General features: G+C 50.2%; 1 protein-coding gene across 1 annotated transcript in view; it reads left to right on the forward strand.

Annotated features, from left to right (window-relative positions):
- Positions 1 to 20,836, forward strand: part of LOC131207885 (TSC22 domain family protein 2-like) — a 45,116-nt gene that overhangs the window by 19,855 nt on the left and 4,425 nt on the right. Inside the window, exon 4 of the mRNA XM_058200518.1 lies at positions 13,566 to 13,617. Within this exon, the coding sequence (XP_058056501.1) occupies positions 13,566 to 13,617 (52 nt within the window). The remainder of the gene's footprint in view (positions 1 to 13,565; positions 13,618 to 20,836) is intronic.

Raw genomic sequence — 20,836 nt, forward strand, 5'->3', positions numbered from 1 at the left:
AATCTCGATCCGATCTCGTCGACCCCCGTTGCGATGTTGTTTGTCTGACTTCTCAAATCAACGGTGTGAGATTACGGACCGTGTGCGCTGCGGTGTCATGAGCCCCTGCATTCACAGCACAACGGCGGCGCTGTAACTTGATGGAATCCGATTACAATAAATCGAGTAAAAATCAAAAACAAATGTTCACCCATGTCGCGCCGCCCCGGTGCAGGCAGTCAGCAGCCCCCGAGCAGTGGATGGGTTTCATGTAACTGCAGCCTGACTGCAGCAGCGCCGGCACTGGCACGTTACGTAATCTCCGTCAGCGGTGGCGGCGTTGTTGAGCAACGTCGCCCGCAGAGCCCGCACGCTGCACCAGCTCCAAATGACATGCGGCCGCACTTGCCCTTGCTCCGTTGAGAAGACTGCCCCCGGTGAGGAAGCTTCTGCCACATGTTTTGTCCCTATTTGACGTGATTACTGAGCGGGGTGCAGCCTCCTCCTCGTGTGCCGCGTAGAACTCCAGCCATTAGGTGACGCAAAACGCGCAAAGTGTGCAACTTGCAAGCGCGCTGCATACGAGGCCGGCGCGACAACGGTACGCGGTGCATGGAATGATTACGTTTCCAGCTACTTGGTGGGCCCTTTTGCAACCCCATGGCCCGGCCCCTTTAAGTGGAGGCCCTCTTCGGTTAGGTTTCCAATCATTTAGCAACAAATTAGTCGCTTCGCCGACTTCTTGGGTAAAACCCGTGGCCGGAGCGAAACGATGGCGTCGGCTATGCTAGCCCTCCGTAACCGTTGCTTTATTCACTGCGTTTCAGAACCACAGAGACTAGGAGAAAAACATGGATTTATTATTCTAATCCTAGTCATTCAGAACAGTAAGCAAGAATCAACAGTTATGGGGACAAATCTGCATGCAAATTGCGAAAGTGAAAGTTGGAAGGACTTCCTTGAAGAGCAGATATTGATGCCACCGTCCCTTTTGAGGTGCCGTTCGATCGAAAGAAGGCCAAAAAAGTTTCCAATAATTACTAGAGCCCAGCAAACAAGGTTTGTCTATGAATGGTAAACAGATCCCAAGTGATCCTGTTCCTTTTCTATTATCCGCGGTCACGAACACTACAAAATAACAATGCCTGTGAGATGCTGCCACTATTTGGTTCATCAACGCTGTGTTTATCGGGGAAAAACCCACCTCAATAGCCGGGAATTTCTTCATCAGACACTTTAATTGTTTACAGATTATACTTTAATTATATTATTTTAATTATTATACTCATGCATACTTGAACCGCATCAAGGCAGTTTGCGATGAAGAGACGGGAATCGTAGTAACCTTAGCAAATCAATGACAGCGTGCAGAATATAAGGTTGTCATTATTGTGTCACAATCTCAAACCTCAAAACAGTTTCTCAAATAGTTTGTATCCTGTATTCTCCGTCGCCGTAATCCTTAAGGTAGTTCTTGGTAAACTTTATTTTAAACTAAAAACTAACTGTTTCTTCGGTGTTTCGGGAAGAGTCCATGTGAACTCTCCACGGTGAATTAAATTGGTTGCTTTGAGCATGCAATCATTCAATCAAATCCATTCTCTTCTGAATCATTTTTGATGTACGCTAGAATGCCAACACATAGTTTGTGGTTCCCAGACCAGAGAGGACAGCAAAATAATCTGCTCCTTTAATTAAAACTATTTTGCTTGACACGATGCATAGCCTATTCCGGGTTCAAATGAATGAATCTTACAGCAAGGCTGCATTCGGTCGATTGCATAAAAAATGGCTGCCTTATCGCAACCCTGGCAGACAAACGAAAGGGACGGCCCTGCAGTGACCTCTAGCAAAAAGTTGGTGCACTAGTTCCATTGCGCCAAGGGACTTGTGAACAGTCGTCATAGTCGTCGCTCGTTGCGAGAAAACCCCGCCTCGTTTGGTGTGGGGACCTGGCGGTGGGGACTTCCCATCGATTACCGGCGGCGGTAACGGCGACCTCCACCAATCAAGACACGCGAATGATTGAGCGAAAATTGGAGGTCTGAAGCAAAACTTGCCACTAGCTGGCTGCTGCCCGGTCGGTGTGAAGTAATGTCGCCCGAAACCCTCTTCGGCTGTAGAACGCGAAACACAAAGTTTTTATCCGCACGAAAACTAGGACCCGCGCCGAATGGTGCGGAGTGGCCTCTAATGAGCTGCAAAATTTGACGAATGGCCTTCAGCTATAATTGGTAGCCCGCCCGCGGTATCCGCGGCAAAGTTTGCGTGGCATGGAGGCTCAGTGAAACCCTTTGGCGTCATCACGCTTTGGTCCGTTGGGGGCGGGCGAAAATTGAGGTTAGCTGATGACGGACCCCGCCTAATTGCCACGGTCAGCAGCAGCAGGCATTTCGAAAGCCGCCACCCTACAGAAGTACGATCCGCCCGATTTATGATCCCTCGCAGGTTCTAACGCCCGCAGCGGTTGTTTACATGATTAAATGGCCCTTCTGGTGGCTTAGTGGCGATAGATAGGAGTCACACGCGGCCCCTGAAGTCCTAGGTCATGGGTTTCCCGCGTGTTCGTCGTCGCTCACGAGTGGCCGGGGCGGCGAGGGTGAGTGATCCTTGGCCTCGCACGCTTATGCGCAGGTCCACCACCCGTAATCGATAGAGTGGTAGGATGTCCCAAAAGGGTCACTCACTTCCGATACCTTCTTCTTCCTTTTCCGAGGCGAATTCTGCCCAGGAATGCGGCAGGATCGGTACGGGCCGCACGATTTTGGTTTTTCCCATCCGACGTGCTGCGTGCACCACCCCACGTGCCACAGCGGCCACAACAAGGCCCAGCTCAAGTGTGTGTCTGTGTGTTTGCCCGCCAATTTCTTGTCCGTTTGTGGTGGGCTGACAAAAAAAGGAGTGTAGAAATACACCGGAGCAAGGACAAAAGCCGAAAGCGCTTGTGCTCCGAGCATAGAGTGTCAAGGACAGAGGACCACGCTACGAATCCTTTTTGTCACAAAACGCAGACAAAAGAAGCCGAGGACGCCAGTATGTAGTGCGTGCGTGTTGGTGATAAAAGTAGTAAGCAATAGTCGACCCCCGACAGAGTGACAGAGAGAGCATTGTTGTAACATTATTGTTACCCATATTAACACGCGCGCCGCTGCTACACACTGCCATTATCGGGGCTGTGCGGGGCTTCTCCACCACGCGCTTCCGAAAGGTTCATTGACTTTTCCCATTTTCCCGGCGAGCGCCAAGCATGGAAGTGGAGTCCGTAGTAGAGAGACTCAGAGTGGTCGAATAATTAGGTGGCGGTGGTTTTCGGAACATTCTGCACAGTCCGGCCAAACATGATGATTGCCTGTCGTCGAAAGTGTAGCCTCCAGTGGTGGTCCCACCGGTGCAATGGTCGTGCGGTTTTCGTTTACTGCGAAAAGTACAAATGAGTGCCGTGGCCAAAAGGGTGCTATGAAGAACTAGACTGATATCTGATGTCCACCAACCATATCACTGCCAGAAAAACGCACTCGCTTCTAGGAACTTTGCTGTGTTCGTGTGGCGGCGCCCTATCCATCTGCTGGCTGCTGGGTATGTTGCTATTCTTCATGCTAACATTTCGATGTATCGCCTTTAAATACCGTCTACATCGTGCACGGATTTATAGAGGCCACACGCTGCCCTAAAAAAACTTTATTCGCTCAATTTTGGTGGATATGTTATTTTGGTGGATATGACAAGGTTAAAGCGGTACCTCAGCACTTTTCCAAGGACTTCCGACACTTCGCCAATTTGCCTATATGTTGGTTATACCCTAAATTATTTTTAAAAAATTCAGTGCACATTTGTCAAGAGTTACCAACCCAATTTCGATCGTAATTCCCACCGCATCGATTCTTGGAAGCCTAAAGGTGAGGATGACTAATTTGAGACGCCCAAGGTGGTTCCATCACCTGAAGAGGAAAGAAGCATTATTTCGGACCTAAAGATCGCAATGTGACACCCCGTAACATAGAGCTGTTCCCAAAACTCGGTAGGCTGTAGCTAAGTTGAAATTCAGATTAAATTCAAGGGGATGCTCAGCTACTTTGGATAAAGAAAATAAGGAGATTCGCTTTCAGGGTACAGCCGAACTGAATTCATTTTATTTCCCAAAATTAATGCCAAAGAATGGGCTTAGTCTCTTATATGTTTGGAACCATAAATGCTTAACTGATTTTAAACTTTACATCATTTTTGTGGCAATCAATCAAAGGGGGCTTTGATTTTGGGGTTGCCAACTCACCAGCAGCAAATCGTGTGCCACAGCCCCAGCCCCAGCCCCAGCCCCAGCCTTCGCCAGCTCGCCACGTAGCCGGGCTCTTATACGCACCTCTACGCACTTCTCGGCTTTAAAAGATCACCAGATCCACGGAACGTCGGTGGTGTGTGTTGGGATGGCGCGGAGCAGCAAAGCAAAAGGGACCCACACACACCAATAAGCGTGATTCAGATTCGATATGCGTGTGTGGCATTCATTTCCCAACCCGGCGGCGGCACGCACCACCCTTTTACGGGCATTGATCGACCAACATCAACAGCATCAACAACAACCGATCACGCCACAACTCCCGAAACACGCATACATCGGAGCCGGAGCGGTGATCGGAGCGTTGTGCGTATTCTTGGATACGCACTTTTCTCCTTCTCCGCCTCTCTTTCTCTCTCTCTCTCTGGGAGGCCAACGCGACGTACCAGATTTAGGTCAACAGCAATAGCAACAGCGTGGATCGTGTTTTGTGCCATTTTTTTCGTTATTTCGTCCCAAGATCGAGCAGAGCAGTGCCGCCGGCATTTTTCAGCCCGCTGTTTTGTCTCGTTTGCTAGTAGTGGTGTGGTGACCTTTTCACACGCCGCCCAAGTGTTTGTGTTCTCGTGGGGAGGAGTGATGGGGCGGTCGGATGCTGTTTCGAGCACTTTCATCGCACGTTTTTGGAGCCCGTTTCGGGAAACCCCACGAACCTTTCGCTCTCGGACCCGACCATCCCTAGCCCCCAGATTCGGGTGTCTTATAATAGGACAGAGCGGGCGAAAGAGAGAAAGAGAGATAGAGTGAGAGAGGCAGAGACAAAGTTTGCCAGACCAGCCGCGAGAGAGCGCGTGCGGCGCAGCCTTCGACACGGATCGAGGACAACCGCAGACGACGTCTCGTCCTTGGAGTTTTAAAATAAACTTGACCAGATTCTAGTTCCCGGTTTGGAATGTCTGCCTCGGTTTTTTTTTGGTGGCGCACTTTCATAGTATCAGATGGCGGCTCATCCTGATCGTTTGCTCTCGTAGTAGGAAGAGTGATCGATTATATCCTCTTTTCTATCGTGGCCACAATGTTAACAGGAGTCTAATTATTTACTGTGCACTTTGTAGATCCGTGTCAGCGATTATGCTCCTATGTTTCCCTTCGTAACGTTGCTCCATCACCCCGTTATGTTTCCCCAATCATCTTGGCCCGTTGCCGAACCTGACGAAAGAGCAGTAGTTAGTGAAAAATTGCATAGCGGCTGAGGCTGTGCACACCACACCACGTGTCTGCTGTATTTTTATCTTGCCACACATACCACGCTCTTCTTCCACGGTGGCAGAGGTGAATGTTTATGTTGCCCATTATGCTGCTGCTGCTGCTGTCTGCGCGCCAGTTTGCAATGGAGTGTGTTGCAATCGCACCGAGCGATAAAACGTCCCGGTGGCTCACTGTTATGCTGCTCCTGCTGCTGGTGTGTGGCAACGATGTGGCAGGCCTCAGAGACGAGTTGTACAATCGCGTTTTTCGCGTGTAGTGCGCGCCAGTATGTTTGTTTATGTTTTCAAAGCGAGACCTTCTCTGGTACGTTGGCGCTGCGGATCAAACGCACACCGATACGCGGGTCGCCCTGTGGGGGGCCTTCTCCGATGCTCTCCTCTTGCGAAGCTCCCAGCCTCTCGCACACAGACACACTCTCGGGAGAACGAAGAACCATAAAAGCAACGACGCAAACGGTGAACTCAGCAGCACCTCGGAATTATGTTGTATGCTTTTTGCGGGCGATGGTGCAGTTGCAATGTCGATAAAATGTCTTCCGTCCCGCTCGCTCTCTCTCTCTCTCTCGCTCTCTCTCTCTCGCTCTCCTAGAGACTAGTGAGCACTTTTACTTTTCAGCGTCATATCATTTGACGGCCCGCGGGCATAGGAAACTTATGTCGCAGCATAACGCGCAAAGCCCACTCTGAGAGCATATGAACCTCCTCCATCACAGGGCGTCTGTTTGTGGGTGTGTCGATGTTGGCGAATGTTTTCTAAATTCTATCGCTCTCTTAGAGAGAGTCCATCGCAATGGCGTGGGGCCATTTAAAAGGTGAACCTATCTCAACAATTTTTACCACCGAAACAGTGGCGGAAAATAGAGAACAATGAACGAGCCACACTCTATACTCTCTCAGCATCGCCTCCGAGTAGGCCATGCTAAAGTCTGCTTTTCTCGCACAATCGAAAAGAAAGAGGCTTCGCTCCCGTCCGCGGTTTGCGCATCATATTTCGTATGTCGCATGGAGGCGCACAGAATGGTGTATCAGTGTGTGTGCGGGCTGGGGGGAGGAGGCTATACTTTTTATGCTTCATCTTTGCAGCAAACCCTCGGCTCTCTCTCTCTCTCTCTCTCTCTGGCTCTGTTGGGATATCCAACTGCGAAGCGCCACAAGGAGTCGCCACACCGAATAATAGTGTGAGCAACTCGTTTCAATCGAAGAGCCAGAGAGAGAGAATGAAAACGGGCCGTGAGAGAGACAGCAGCGAAGATCGAGCTCTCCTTTCTTGTTGTTTTTGCTGCTCCTTTCTCGTTTTTCTTTGGCCCACCGGGGGTATGCATGCTCGCGTGCCTGTGTTGGTGGGGCAGAGAGAGAGAGAGCCATTGCTGCTATTGCTCGAACTAACTGCATTCGAGCACGCCACCCGTACATACTTCGCGTAGTAAAGTGCGGACATTTGACGGCATCAGACGCGTGAACAGTGAGCCCAGCATGCTTCGATCGTTGCTTCCTCTGCCGTTGGCATGTTGGCACCCGAGCCGCCCATCACCACCAGCAACAACAAACCTGGCTGCGTAGCGTGTGTGCTGAGTTAAAACGAAGAACGAAACGCACCGGGAAAAACGAGTGACCAGAGTCGTGTGTCGTGGGGCCCTTTCTTGGAGAGGAAAAAAACGGGCCACCCTGTGGCGGCGAGTGAAAGAAGCCCTTCATCACGCGCCCGGCCCACCGCCCCAGCTGTGCCTGCGCTAGACGCGGTCAGCAAAGTGTCCGCAAAACAGGGAGAGGGCACACACAGCAGCAGCAGGGTTTGGAGAAGGGAAGGTTGTTGTGACGTCGTTGCCCCCTCCCCTCCCCACTGTTTCCCGAACGGTTTCAAAAATGTGATCTACACTCACGTGTACAGTGCGGGACGAGCGAGAGTAGCGCGTCCTCGCCTGCCCGCAAAGGAAAAACAAAAACGGCGACAAGTCGGAGGAAAGAAGGAAGGTTCGTTCCGCACATGTGTGTGGGGGCCGCGCGCTCCCGTGTTGGTGTGTGATACGGGGCAAAGGCGAAAAGGATTTGGGTGCGTCCTTGGCCCGCCCTCTTGGGTCTGCCAATTCGTGGCGTGGAGGTGTGGGGCCTGCATAGGTGCCTCTGTGTGTTTGTGTGCCACTCGAAATCCGCGTTCCGATCCGAGCTCGGTTTGCAAAACTTCACGGCGGCTACTACGTTGTTGCATCAGTCGATGCGCTTTTCCGCGCGTGCAAGTGTGCAGAAGAAAAATTACAATTTCCTCCCCGCGCGCACGCACACTCGTTCGTGTCACCCTGTGGCGAGTCCTGCGGCGAGGGTCCTTACGCCCGCATTCTGTGCCTCTACTGTTTCGCTTCGCGCGCCGAGTCAGGGGGCCCCAACTTTCGTCGCTCTTTTCGGCCATTTTGGTTTTCGGTGTGTGTTATTGATTGTGTGCCCCGCCACCAGCCAGCCAGCCTGCCTGCCTGCCAGCAGCATCATTGCACTGCCATCAGCAACGCCAACATTTTGAGTCCGTTTTTTGCGCTGCTGTTTTGCATCGGGTTGCATCGGTGTTCGTGCGTTCGGCCACAGCCTGCTGCAATGAATGAGATGATGGTCCCTCGCTGAAGTGCATCCCCCACACGCATACAAACATTTTGTGAATGCCAAAAACACCGAGCGCAGTACCGGCGCATGGCACGCAAAAATAACACCGAAAACCCCACGCTAGGGAAGTGCGTGCTGAAAAATAGTTGCTGTTGAGGCCTTTTCCGTACATCGCAAAGATTGCTGTGAACGACAGCTCTGTCGGAGTGTGAAGTGGTGATGTGATGTAAACAGTGAGCGAGAGCGAAAGTAACCAACCCAAAGCCCCAGGAAAAGGAATTACTATTTTTTTTCCTCTCTCGCACGCCCTCACTGTCTCTCTGTGGGCGCTATGCCGTTACTGTCTGTCGGAAGAGAGTTGGTCTAACAAAAAGATCGTTTAAAAACGTTTAATGAACGAACGGCAACGGGCGCGCCATATTGCGAAAAAAGTAATCCACCGAAATTCGAAAGCCAGCGGCTTTTAAATCGCCGCGGATTAGAGTGTCGGTCCCGGGAGCGGAAAACGCGCAATATAAAAAAAAACCACCACTGCCGTATCGTTTTTCACGGCGGCAGTCCCCCGGAAGCGGAGCCACCAACACCACCGAAGCGAAAATGAAAAGCGACATCATGGCCATGCACCAGTACTCCGTGTCCGGCAAAAAGGACATCCTGCGGGAGGTGGTTATCAAGTACATCGATCACTTTTACCCGAAGTAAGTGAAAGCCACATGGTGGTGCTGTTTTCCCACGCTCGCCAAGCGCCGTCGGAAAAGCAGCGCACAGCAGCTGAATAATAAATGCCACAACTAGAACTATCGGTAGAAAAGTGAAAAGACCTGACGAGGGTTGGCCCCATTTCTTGGCGGGACATGATTGTATGGGAATCTTCGCTGAGCGAATCGATCGCATAGGACACACACGTTACGAGCTGGGAAGGCTCCCTAGACTCGAACCCTTAGAATGAACGCGTTGCTCCATCCACCCAAGGTTTACGCAATAGCACAGTTGTCTGTGTCTCTCTGTTGCATGCGTCATCAGGGCTGGTGCACCACGCCGTCGTGCTGTTACGTCCGACACAAAGACGCACGAGGGAGCTGCAGACACCCTAATAATCATCATGCATCATGCTCCAGCTGATTGATGCCTTTCAAGTCCGAGCGCCGTCGGGGGGGGTTCCCCTCAGGTCTGGCAATCTGCAGTTGTAAAACCCCGGCGAGCCAGTAGGACCGGCGGCCGCTCCAAAGCCTCAAATGAGTCGCGGATGTTTTGCGCGGCCTTATGGAGACGGTGGCAACGACGGGCCTCTTGGCACAAGACGCGTTTGGATTTCCCTTTCATCTGGGGCACCGTTTCAATGGTTTCTGTGGGCGCAAGGCCACAGCCACTGCTACGCGCTAGACGTGTTATTTTTGCAAGGCATAAATGCCAATCATGGCACCCAAGCTAGAGGGAAGGTCTCGAGATGCAAACCTGTCCCCGAGAGGCCGCGAGTATCGGCAGGATAATGGATGGTGGTGTAGGTCTACGTTTTAGTCCGTATTTTAGTTTATGGAAATGCGTCAAACGACAATCTCGAGTCTTCTTTAGCGAACTCTGTAATTGTTTAAATTTCTTTAAATGTTTTTAAATTATCGGCGATGAATCAAATCTTTTGAAATTCCCAATTCCATAAAACGCAACGACCGTTTTTGAAACGCGTATACCACTCATGAACTATGCCACGGGATAGACAATCATCACCATAAATTTGTTGCATTAATTTAAACGTTTCGGTAAACGTTTTACGGACTTTAAATCAAAACTTGACATTGGCTCTCTGTTCAATACTCATTCTCGTACCGACAACACAAACATACTGTCAGTTTTAGCTATAACTTTTAGCTTCCAGTGGACCCAATGCCATGAAATTTTGACTGGAAGTCTGGAAAGGATGTACCTTTCAAATATACCCACATTAAGGCGGCGCCACCAGAAATGTCCATATTGAAAAAAGTCCTGTTTACTTTGAGAAGGACTGTGTATGTTACGATTTTGAAGTTTCGGTTGAGTGAATAGATGATTGCCAAACTCATCTAACCTCACAGGGTTATACAATTTGGTTACATTTAATGCTGATAATTAACCTTATTTTTCATCATAACATTTTCAGCGTGTCTCCAGTTTTGATGCTGCTTTGAGATCGGTGTGACCTTTTCTAAGATGGATCGAAACAGCGCCCACCTCCGACAGGCAGGCAGAAAAGGTCAAGATTGGCCAGGGGCCGGCCTGTCATGCTTTGCCACATGACACTCTCTCGCGCGCGCATGTCTTTGAATAGACTAATTGCACTTAACCCTGAATTTGCACACCAAAATAACAACCTGAACGAAGAAAATGATTACAAAAAAAGGTGCAGATTTCGTAACCTTCTCGGCGCCACGGAAAACACTCTCTCGGCACATGAACTTGTTCGGGCCGCGGCCACCATTTGGTTGCCGATGGACCCAATGCGGGGCTCCACGCACACAAACTTCTCGCCCCCCAGCAGTTCCCGCACACGTTATGTTTACGATCGAGCTGCGTCTGGTCTGGTTTTTGCGCCCCTTTCTTCAGCCATAATAAGCCGCGATCACGGCAGCGTGTTATGTTAACGGCCACCGGCCACCATTTGCCAAAACGCGACCGTGCCACAGTCACAGTGTTATTTAAGTCCCGCGCCTCTCCCTCTCTCTCTCTAGCTCGGTTGTTGAGAAACTGGGTAAAAAAACAAAAATCGAAACCATAACAAATCAATCGCCCGAAATATCGCCGTGGCAAGAGTTAGTTTGGAAAAACAATCACACGACGACTGTTGTTAAATGGGGATGGCCTGGACCGGCTCCCGACGCACGCAGAATTTTCAATCGTAAATCCGCCACTTTAGTTAGGGCATTTCAAATTCGTTCAGCTCCACACGCGCATTTGGGGTTGACCGAATTGTTTTGCTTCTTTAATGTTGCAACCCCCTTCTGCTCGGCGCCTTTATGCGCCGTGATCGTGATCGGTGTTCGAGTGCGAAATGTAAATTTTACCCCACTCGCGTAAGGCTTCCAAACACATAATCCGACGATCGTGCGTGACTCGGAGCCGGGTGCTTCTGGTTTCTGGGGCGTGATTTATTTTCCCAATCAGCCGCCATCTGGCTGATTCGGTGTGTTTGGATTGCAGTTTTGTTCCTTCTTCCTGATCATCATCAACCCACAACATCACTCACCGTGGAGTGGCTCTCGTCCGTAGATCATCCGGCTGTGCTGGTTCTAACATAATACTAATAACAATAATTACCTCACGGAGTGTGTCGTGAGTTTTGTATCGCGCATAGTGCGTACGCCACGCACGCGTAGCTTCTTAAATAGCGTCTTACGATTACGTCCTACACCGGGCCGTCCGTCGGGACCGCACGCGAGTGTTTCTGTGCGAAAAATGCAAGATACATAGCAGAGCACTACTATAGGAGCAGCACTTGGAAGTGATCGTCGGACCGAAGGCCACGGCTGCACCGCGTACACTTACTCTCTTTCGCTCTGTGGGGCAAAGCAAATTGTTTTGACGCGACTCGCCTTTCGGCCATGTTTATATCGGTCTGGTGGCAGTGCAGCAGCAATCGGCAACCAACATTTCGGTGACGTAGCTCCCGAGACTTATGACGAAACGTGCCGCCACCACCGGGGACGCCATTGCGCGCCGTAAATCAGTGGCCACGTGTAGGGCAACGTGTTTGCAAATTACGTTGCCCCATCGGCCACTTTTTATGCTCGCAGCAAAACCCCCTCGCACAGACGACATTACTGGTGCAATTTGTTTTGCTAAACGCGAACTGTCTGCGCGAGGTTTATTAGTATTCGTCTAGTCTCGCCATTTTCACTCTATCTCTCTCGTAACAAACGTTCATCGTTAACAACCCCTTCGTATTTGGGAACATAATGCTTTTATAAATGATGAAACTACCTTCACCGATCGTTTGTCAAGGATGTAGGAAAACTGTGCCAATACAAAATGATTCAAAAAGTTTCGCAACTTTTGAATTTCCGCGGGCTACGTATATCCGATTTTCGATTTTTTTTATGGAGTTAGGTTGCTACACATGTCAGAGACTTATGAAAAAAAGTTCGGCCATTTTGAGTAATTAGTCAATTTTTGACAGCTGTTTAGCTTGGACAAGATTCGGTCCATCGTCGATTTTTGTGTACTCCAAAAGTAATTGACCACAAAACGGTAATTTGAGTTTTAGAAAAAGGAAAAAAAACAGGAAAAAGTAACAGTGGGCCAGATCTGGAGAATGAAGTGGATTTAGCATCACTAAAGTGTTGCTTAGGCCGAAAATTCGGCCAGAAACAACGATGTGTGACCAGGACCGCGAAAACCAACTTTTGGTTTTGGTTTTCCCACAAATCCGGGCGTTTGTGACTGATTGCTTCAGGCAAATTGCGTATAACTTGCAGTAAATATTCTTTATTAACCGTTCTATCCTTTAGCATTAACTCATAATGAACCACGATCCTGCAATCGAAGAAACCTGTAAGCAAAACTGTTCACATTCGACCAAATTTGGGTTTTCGACGTTCACATCGTCTCGGCCCTCTGAAAAAGTTTTGAACCAGCGATAAGCGCTGCTTTTGGTCTTAATAGCTTCATCATAAGCCACAGTCAACATTTCGATTGCGTCCGAGCTCTTAGTTTTGTTTTCCACGCAAAATTTGATAAAATGTCTTTGACATCAATTTTTTTGACAGCTGTCAAAAATTGACTGATACTCGAAATGGCCGATCTTTTTACCATTAGTCACTGACATGTGTAGCAACCTAATTCCACCAAAAAATGGAAGATCGGATATACGTAGACCGCGGAAATTCTTAAGTTGCGAAAATGTTTGAACACACCTCGCACATGCGTTTAAGAGCGGACGCGATTCAAACGAACCACCATCGAAACGGTTCCTTGGGGCGGAGAGAGACTTTTGCCGAAAAACAATTAATACAAAACTGTAAACAGTTTGCTGTAATACTAATCAACTCTTTCCGTGTGTTTGTTTAATCTCTTGAGGGGCTTCAATGTTCAATTTCAGATATGTAGATCACCACGAAAGCAGCCAATCATACCCTTGCGTGGATGCCAGATATGCATCGCGGACGTACGTCATTCCGATACCACTCCAAACGATTAGTCCTTATGGGATATTTATTGTTTGTCGATTGTGAATCCCCCCTTATTTTCCAATCGAAACAAACGACCCAACTCCCAACATACAACCTCTGGCGCTTCGGTTCGCCATGGGGAAGAACCCGCGTCGATCGCACCTAGGACCCATTAGTTAATATATTTTTAGACCCCATGAAGTGCCGGTTAGATAAGACGTGTGGTGTCGATGATAACGGGCACCGTGCCGGGCATGACATAAAGTGTGCGAAAGCCCTATAATAATGAATCTTTCCCTTCCCTTCTCTCCATTACAGTGCCTCTGGGACGGGCGCGGTTGCCATCGATAACAAAATCGAGCAAGCAATGGTAAGTACTCGTAAACCGACAATCATTCGACCCGACGATCGTGTATTCGATCCGCGAAAGAACACTCCGCGGATCGTTTGGAGTAGTTTGGAAATCACCGCAAAAAACACGTGACGCACACGATGGTTCTTAACTTATGGCACGAGATAAGATACGAAGTTCGGGAGCATGTCATCGTTTGCCTCACGATCTGACCAAATAACACACGTAATGTTTGAACAATTTTGTGAAAAAGTCGTCATCGTCAGGCCACCAGCAATGAGTAATAACTTATTTTTGGCCGACAGCACATAAGTCAGAGCCCGTTTGCGGATCCTTTGAAGAGCCAGATGTGGGGGCCATGCTTTTGGCCGATTTCCATCAACTTTCATCGGCCTCAAAATTCGGTTAGGAAAACATGTACCCCGCGCAGCCGGCAGCATAACCGTGTCACGTGGGGTGGGCGACGAGTACAGAACCGAACGCTTTCGGTGTAAACAGAAGATCGCTCGTAAAGATTTCGAGTACGCAGCCACTTATCGCGCTCGATGTGTTGTGGAGATCTGATGAAATGTTTACTTGAACTGCTTCGACCGCGCTGCTTCCTCGCCAACAAACACGCCCCACATACACAAACGCACCACACGTCCTGGAACGGAACACGGTCTCGTGGTCGTTCGGAGCAGATTAGGACCTGGAACTGTTGGGGAGCCGCGGTCCGCGCACCGCTCACAATGGAAGCTTTCTTCTCGTGACCAGAAACCGGTTATCTGTGTTTTCGTTCGTAGCTCGCTTTCGGATGGGCATAATATTGGCTGCGCCTCGCGCGGTAAGCGCTCCAAGTAAACACTCGTTTTATGGACTCGTTGGGTAACGCCAGCCAGCCAGCCAGCCAGCCAGCCATCCAGCATGCGTGGCCCGTAACCGGTAAAAAGACTGACAAAACAAACTGTAGAGGGCAATGAGAAACTATACGCGGTCATTAAGGTGGGGAGTTGGCTACGACCGAGTCCAACAAATCTAGCATAGCCGAAAATTATTAGGTCTAGCAGTTAATTCGTGCGGTTTTACAATGAATGGCGTTACTCACTAAATATAACAAATATTTTTCTTATGAAATATGTCTCCGATAGCTACTGTGATTACGCACCTAACGCACTATAGATTGTTTGATCAAAGAGTAAACAACACCTGTTGTAAGCATTTGAACTTGTCAAGTTTTGTTCCTGGAAGAGTGTTTTTGCGGGGAACACTTTTTCATTACTGCTTGTACGGCAGAAAAAAGAGATTCTTGTTCCGAATCGACGCTGCTGATGAAAAGTGTAGTTATTACAAGAATCCTATTTCCAAAAAGGCCTGGTGAACCAGGTCCATCGCAACCTATGCGAAATATTCACTTAGCAACGGTTATGATGTGCATATGGTGGTGGGATAGGAAAAGTGTGGTGCACTATCAGCTTTCAGAATCTCATGAATTTGTTGAAGGACGAACTCGAGGAACGAGGAATCGAGGAACTACCTAAAAGATGGGAGAAAGTAGTAGCTAGCGACGGACAATACTTTCATTAAAGTCATGTGTTTTGTAGTTGTAATTAGGTTGCAAATGTCGAATAAAAACCGCACGAATTAACTCCTAGACCTAATACGAAAATTCGGGCCTCAAATACCATCCATCTCTATTGCTCGCTCTGAATGGATCAGAATCGCGGACTCTCAGACGAATTAACGACGACGCAATATACCAGTGTCGTTTAGCATTTTGTTGTACGCGGAAATCCACCGTCTGGTCTCGGACACAGAAGGCTACAGAATCGCCTTACTGGTGCGCCACCGTGGGATTAAAAATACATCAATGTGGTTACTTAAGGGGGCTCACCTGCGCTACCGTGTCGGGTTACGCCGCCTACAGGAGCCAGCCCCCGGTTCGGTTGAGGAAGAAAGGGGTTCGTTCTGCTGAACTGCACGCACTGTCTCCAAGAACTCGGCGACAATACATTGTAGCTAAATTGTGTGGGTATCTCTTACGTTCCTCGTTACGATTCTCGATTCTTGCGCCGAGTCCAAGATAGAGTCGTTAAACGGGAACGGTGTGGACCGCCTTCGGTGCACTTGCAACCACGGCTTCGGTGCACTTTCTTTTCCTCGCTTTAACCGGATTTCGTGGCAGGATCAGCCGCACAGACCGGCCGTGTTGGGACACCTTCCCTCGTCAAGTAGGTCAATCCAATTTGGGGGGGATCGTGCGACTCGCCTTTTTTTTGGGGGGGCTCTCGCTGGATGGGACAGCTCACAAGGATTAACTTTTGCATATCTTCTTCCCCGTCGTCGTCGTCGAGGTTTCGCAACCGGCAGCGCCAGCGTGTGCGCGATCGAGTCCTTGTGCTGTGGTGTGTGCATGCAAACCAGTTTGGCTAAAATTAGACACCGATTCGAAAGTGTACCGCGCCGCGCCGCCGGTGGTTCGATGTTGGTGACAACAACCAGCTCGCTGGCCGCCCGCCGTGGTGACAGCTCGTCTAACGTTTGCCCGCCGCTTTGTTGTGTGCAGAAATGTGGGTCGTTATTTATTTTGTTGTCAACCTCGAACCGGCAAAAGTGCTGGGTACTTTCCGACAGCCGCGTTCGGGCCCCGAGCGATGACGCGCGACTCTAAATAATGTTTTTAAACGTTAGATTCAAAAAACAAACACATTTTTGGGGTGCCTATCGACTTGTGCCACTTGTTCACGACTTGTTCTGGAATTAGCAACCTCCGGCCAGGCGAGGACTGTGCTATTATCGTGTGTGCTCATCATCGTCGTGATAAGTGCTGCCTTATTGACAGGGCCTTATTTACTGCCTCGCAGGCGAAGTAACACACAAAACAGGCCGCGATAGGAATCTCCTCCCGATAGCGAGGTGCGCGTGGTAAGGTGACACCCGGAGGGTCTCCTATATGTGGTTCCTAAAAGGTGGCGTGTGTTATCCGTTGACAGATCGCGTCCGCCTACGACTGACAGCCGGCGGCTAAAACCGGTTCAAGCGCGTGAGATGATTAGCGGCAGTGCAGAGAGTGCAGTGAGCCCGTGTGAAGTCTGGTTGGCTGGCTGGCTGGCTGGCTGCCCCCAGTCGGGTTCCTGCTTGTTATCAATCACGAGGCCGATGTTTTCGATTTGCACGTCTGGTGAAGCGAAACGGTTTTCGCCGTCGACCTCCCCGTACTTTGGCCGGGCGCGCCCGTCAAGTGGTCGAAAACAAAAATATAATGAAAAAAAAGCCAAACATTGATTAAAGCTAATATTTTGCGAGCTCTCGCCGGGAAGGAGGGGCCACAAAAACACTCGCTTTTCGACACGACGCCGCGGGTCGCGGGTGTTGATGAGCGACGAAGTCCTTGAGCCAGCGAAAAAACCTGCCAGAGACCGTCCGAAAACACATGTTCTCGATGGCGGGCGGGCACTGCTCTTGATTAGCTTGACGCTCTGACAGTGAGTAGTGTTTGTTAGAATGAAAGTCGCACGCTCGATCGCTTCGCTGATCATCCGTGTTTCTGTCTCACTCGCTCGTTTCACCGAGCACTGCAACTGCAGCAGCAGCAGGACCCCAGGGTTCTTGTGCCAAGAAACCGGGGAAGGTCGATTAACGGGGAACCTTTCATCGGAGCCGCTGCTCAAAGAGAGAGAGAGAGAGAGAGAGCGAGCGAGAGAGATGGAACCGAGCGTGTCGCCATCAGGTCTAGCGTGTGTTGTGCTGTAGGGTGTAGGGCGCGCGTGTGATGATGGCCTTCGAATTCCCTCGTTCTAAATGAGCCGCGTCAATCGCCGTGCGCGGTGCATATGGTTGCTGCAACTGCATCGTCGTGCTGCTGCTGCTGCTGCGACAGCTGGTTGTTGTGACGCGCATTGTTGAATTCGAGAACACATTCACTCGTCGTACCCTCGTCGGCAGAGGTGATGGCCGTCCTCAAATATAGAGGGTGGTCCTTGGTAGTGTTTGGATTCCGAAAAGGGACGGGCGAAATGTTGATTTTTGAAGTCCTGTCGAAACTAAATGTCGTCGAAAGTTTTAGCTTCAATTTCACCGAAGAACCAGTCAGCCAACGTTTCGATGATTTTCGAAGAAAATTGGGCCGAAGATGTTCGCCAGGAACAAAATCCACATCACTCACTCGTTCTCGGTGCATTGGCTTCGCTTGTACGAACTGTGAGTTTTCCGAGCCGATCAAATACGACAGTTCTGTTTGATAACCAACGAGGTGGAAATGAGCTTTTCAAATTTCGTACAGTTCGAGTTGAAAACCCAGTTATTTCACAATATTCTGTAAGCCTGTAGCGTCCCATTTCATGAATGTCAAAGTTTTTACGCAAAGCCTACAATTTATAGAGTGAAGTTTGACGTTTCAAAAATCAATAAATCGGTCGAGTAAAATCTAAACACTTGATGGATCACCTTCAAGTGAGTAAACCACTAATCTTCAACGCCAACGAGGAGGGCTGCCCCTATCTCCCTTCTAAGCACACCTCTTTGGAGTACCCCTCCGCGACGAGTTGTTTGCCCGTGTTGTGTTCCTCGATTGATAACCGGACGCTGCACAGTTCATACACAAGCACCCTCACTGTGAAGGGCCCACGCCGACAGAGGGAACGAAAACGTTCTGGGTTCCCGGGGGGCTGGGTCGGAAGCAACAGCAGCGGTCCCCGTCTGTGGATCACGAGCCACACTCGTGCGTGGTGCCACACGAACGGTGATTATTGTGAAAGCGAAAAAAAAGGGTAAAAGGGATAGTGTTCCGCCCATCCGCCTATTGGTTCCTCGCGGCGATCTAGTGCCGTCTGTTGTTCTCTCGCTCTCGGGACACATCATTAATCTCTCGGAGAGTGTGACTCAATCTCGTCGATCACCGCGAGAACGGGAGAGAGTCCTTGGGAAGCACTTGAGCAGTTCGCTTCGCTGCATCTCTCCAGAGCGGGAGCGCGACAAGTGCTCGCGAAATGCGCTGTCCCACACAGAGAGAGAGAGAGAAACTGGCCACTCTCTGTGGTAGTAGTAGTAGGCACTGCACACAGCCGGACCCGGCACACTAGAAGCCAGTGCCTGTTTTCACAATAAAACACTTCGCATCCCGTCACCAGACAGTTAGTCGCCGTTCGGAAGTCTAGTCGGGAGTGTGGCCACGGTGTTCGGTTCAGTTCTTTTTTTTGCTGCTACGTCTTCCGCGCTATCAGACGTTGCTGTGTCAGTGGCCACCACACCTAAGTCCACACAGACGGTTCTCTCATTAGCTCGAAACCGGTCCCAGCCGGTTCCGTGGGTGAGACAAACATCGATAAGCGGCCATTGGAGCGTGAGGTGTGGGGGACTGCTGATAAACGTTCGAAAACAACACCCGGTCCCACCCTGCGACGTGGCACGACGTGTTGTTATCAGACGATTAGTGTGATCGCGTCGTCCTTGAAGGATCGGGCTACCGTGCGCCCTAGTGCCTGTTTTTGGACCCTACGTTGTTGTCTGTGAATTTTCCTGTGCTTTGAGCGAGCAGAGCAGAGGAGCCCAACATGGAAACCCTTCCGGCGATAAACAATCCATATCCGGCCCTGTCGACGGTGCTGCGCCAGCAACGGCAATCGGAACGGCGCCCCCAGCAACAGCCGCCGCAGCCGGCCGAGAACTGGCTGTACGAGATAAAGCAGAAAGGCCAGGACAGTACCTACTACGTGATGGTGAAAGTGAGTATCGCAGCTGCGCGGGGGGACTCTGGAGGCTGCACTCGAGCTCGAGCTCCAGAGTGATCTTGGTACCTGCCGGCGATCAGAAAAACCCCGCCATCTACGGTGTCGAAGCACGTGTACTGCCATGCCTCTCTCTAGACCTGGTTAATGATGGGGGGCCACTCAAAGCGCACATTCTCCGATCGGTGCGCACTAACTGTGATTTACTGCTGCTGGCCAACGTCGGAAGGTTCTGGGGGCCGACTCCGCGCGGCTCATTAAATTTTAATAGCAGCGCTACGCCACCGTACGGCGCGATGCGTATGTATGTGTCGATAAATATTTGCCTGAAATTAAGTTCCTAACCTTCACCTCGGCCCGCCCTGCTAGGTGGTTGGAAAGTGTAGCAAGGCAGACCCGGTAAACAACTACGACATCGGCCACCGAATGAGTCACGGAGCGCGCCCGCGTCTTGTTTGCGTGTCGCTCGATTAAAAACACTCAAATCAGCATATCACCACCCCGGAGAGTCCCCGAGCCAGACCGGACTTTGGTTCGGTCGGGTCGTCCTCTCGCGGAACATCTCCCAGAAACCGGGTGACCGGTGTTATAAATGGGTGGACATCACAAATCATGTCGCCGGCCAGCCCCCAGGGGTCAGCCAAAAATCGGAGGAATGCGACGGTAAAAGCCTGGAGTCAACCGCGAGTTGTGTCCGTGCCATAAAATTCACGCACCTGCCCTCGCGTTGCTTGGCACGGCGCGATCTTGACCTCGCCGGAGGCAGGTGGAACTCGGGTTTGTAGCGGATGACAAATGCTGTGAGATCGAGAGATCGATCGGAGAGAAGTGCCGAGAGTACCGGAAATTTTGTCCATTCCTTCTGCGTTCACGGTTAGTCAATCCGTTGGGGCCGGTCTGTAGAATTAATATCCCTTTTTTTTGTCCAACCTTTTGGCTGTGGTTCAAAGTAGAGTTATTTTGGGGTCGGTCATTTCCGTCGAATTTGACGCAAATCGCTTTTGGTCAATCACATGTTTGTCGCGATCACGCGTTGGTCGCGTGTTGGGTTCGCTGACTTCTAAGGAGGGTCTTGGGATTTGTTACTGCATCCCACAACTAGTCACTGTTAATATTCAAACATTTGAGGGGTGTTTTTGGGTCGATTTTCGAATCTTTCCTTGCTATGTTGCTCCACGGTGTGGCGCAAAATGCGTTGCTTTTGCGTCGTTCGTGTTCTAACCTCACCCATTGCATGATTCATGTGGCTCATCATTCATTAACGCCGCCCCGTGGTATTCGCAAAACACCCAGATGCCCTCCACTTCCTGTGGGGTGTCATCCGAAGAAATATTTAAAAACAAACCCAAAGATCATCATCACCAGCACGGCTCCTCCGTGGACCCCGCGTGTCAGGAGAACCAGCAAAACAACGTGCGCGCGTGAATCGAGGTCGTCCTCAACGACGACGACGACGGACGGATGGGCTTGCGGTGCCAGACCAGAGACCCTCTCTGCGATGATGCTACACCCCGGGAGCTGGAAATTGATTT

This window comes from Anopheles bellator, chromosome 2 (assembly GCF_943735745.2).
Source record: "Anopheles bellator chromosome 2, idAnoBellAS_SP24_06.2, whole genome shotgun sequence".
Classification (NCBI taxonomy): Eukaryota; Metazoa; Arthropoda; class Insecta; order Diptera; family Culicidae; genus Anopheles; species Anopheles bellator.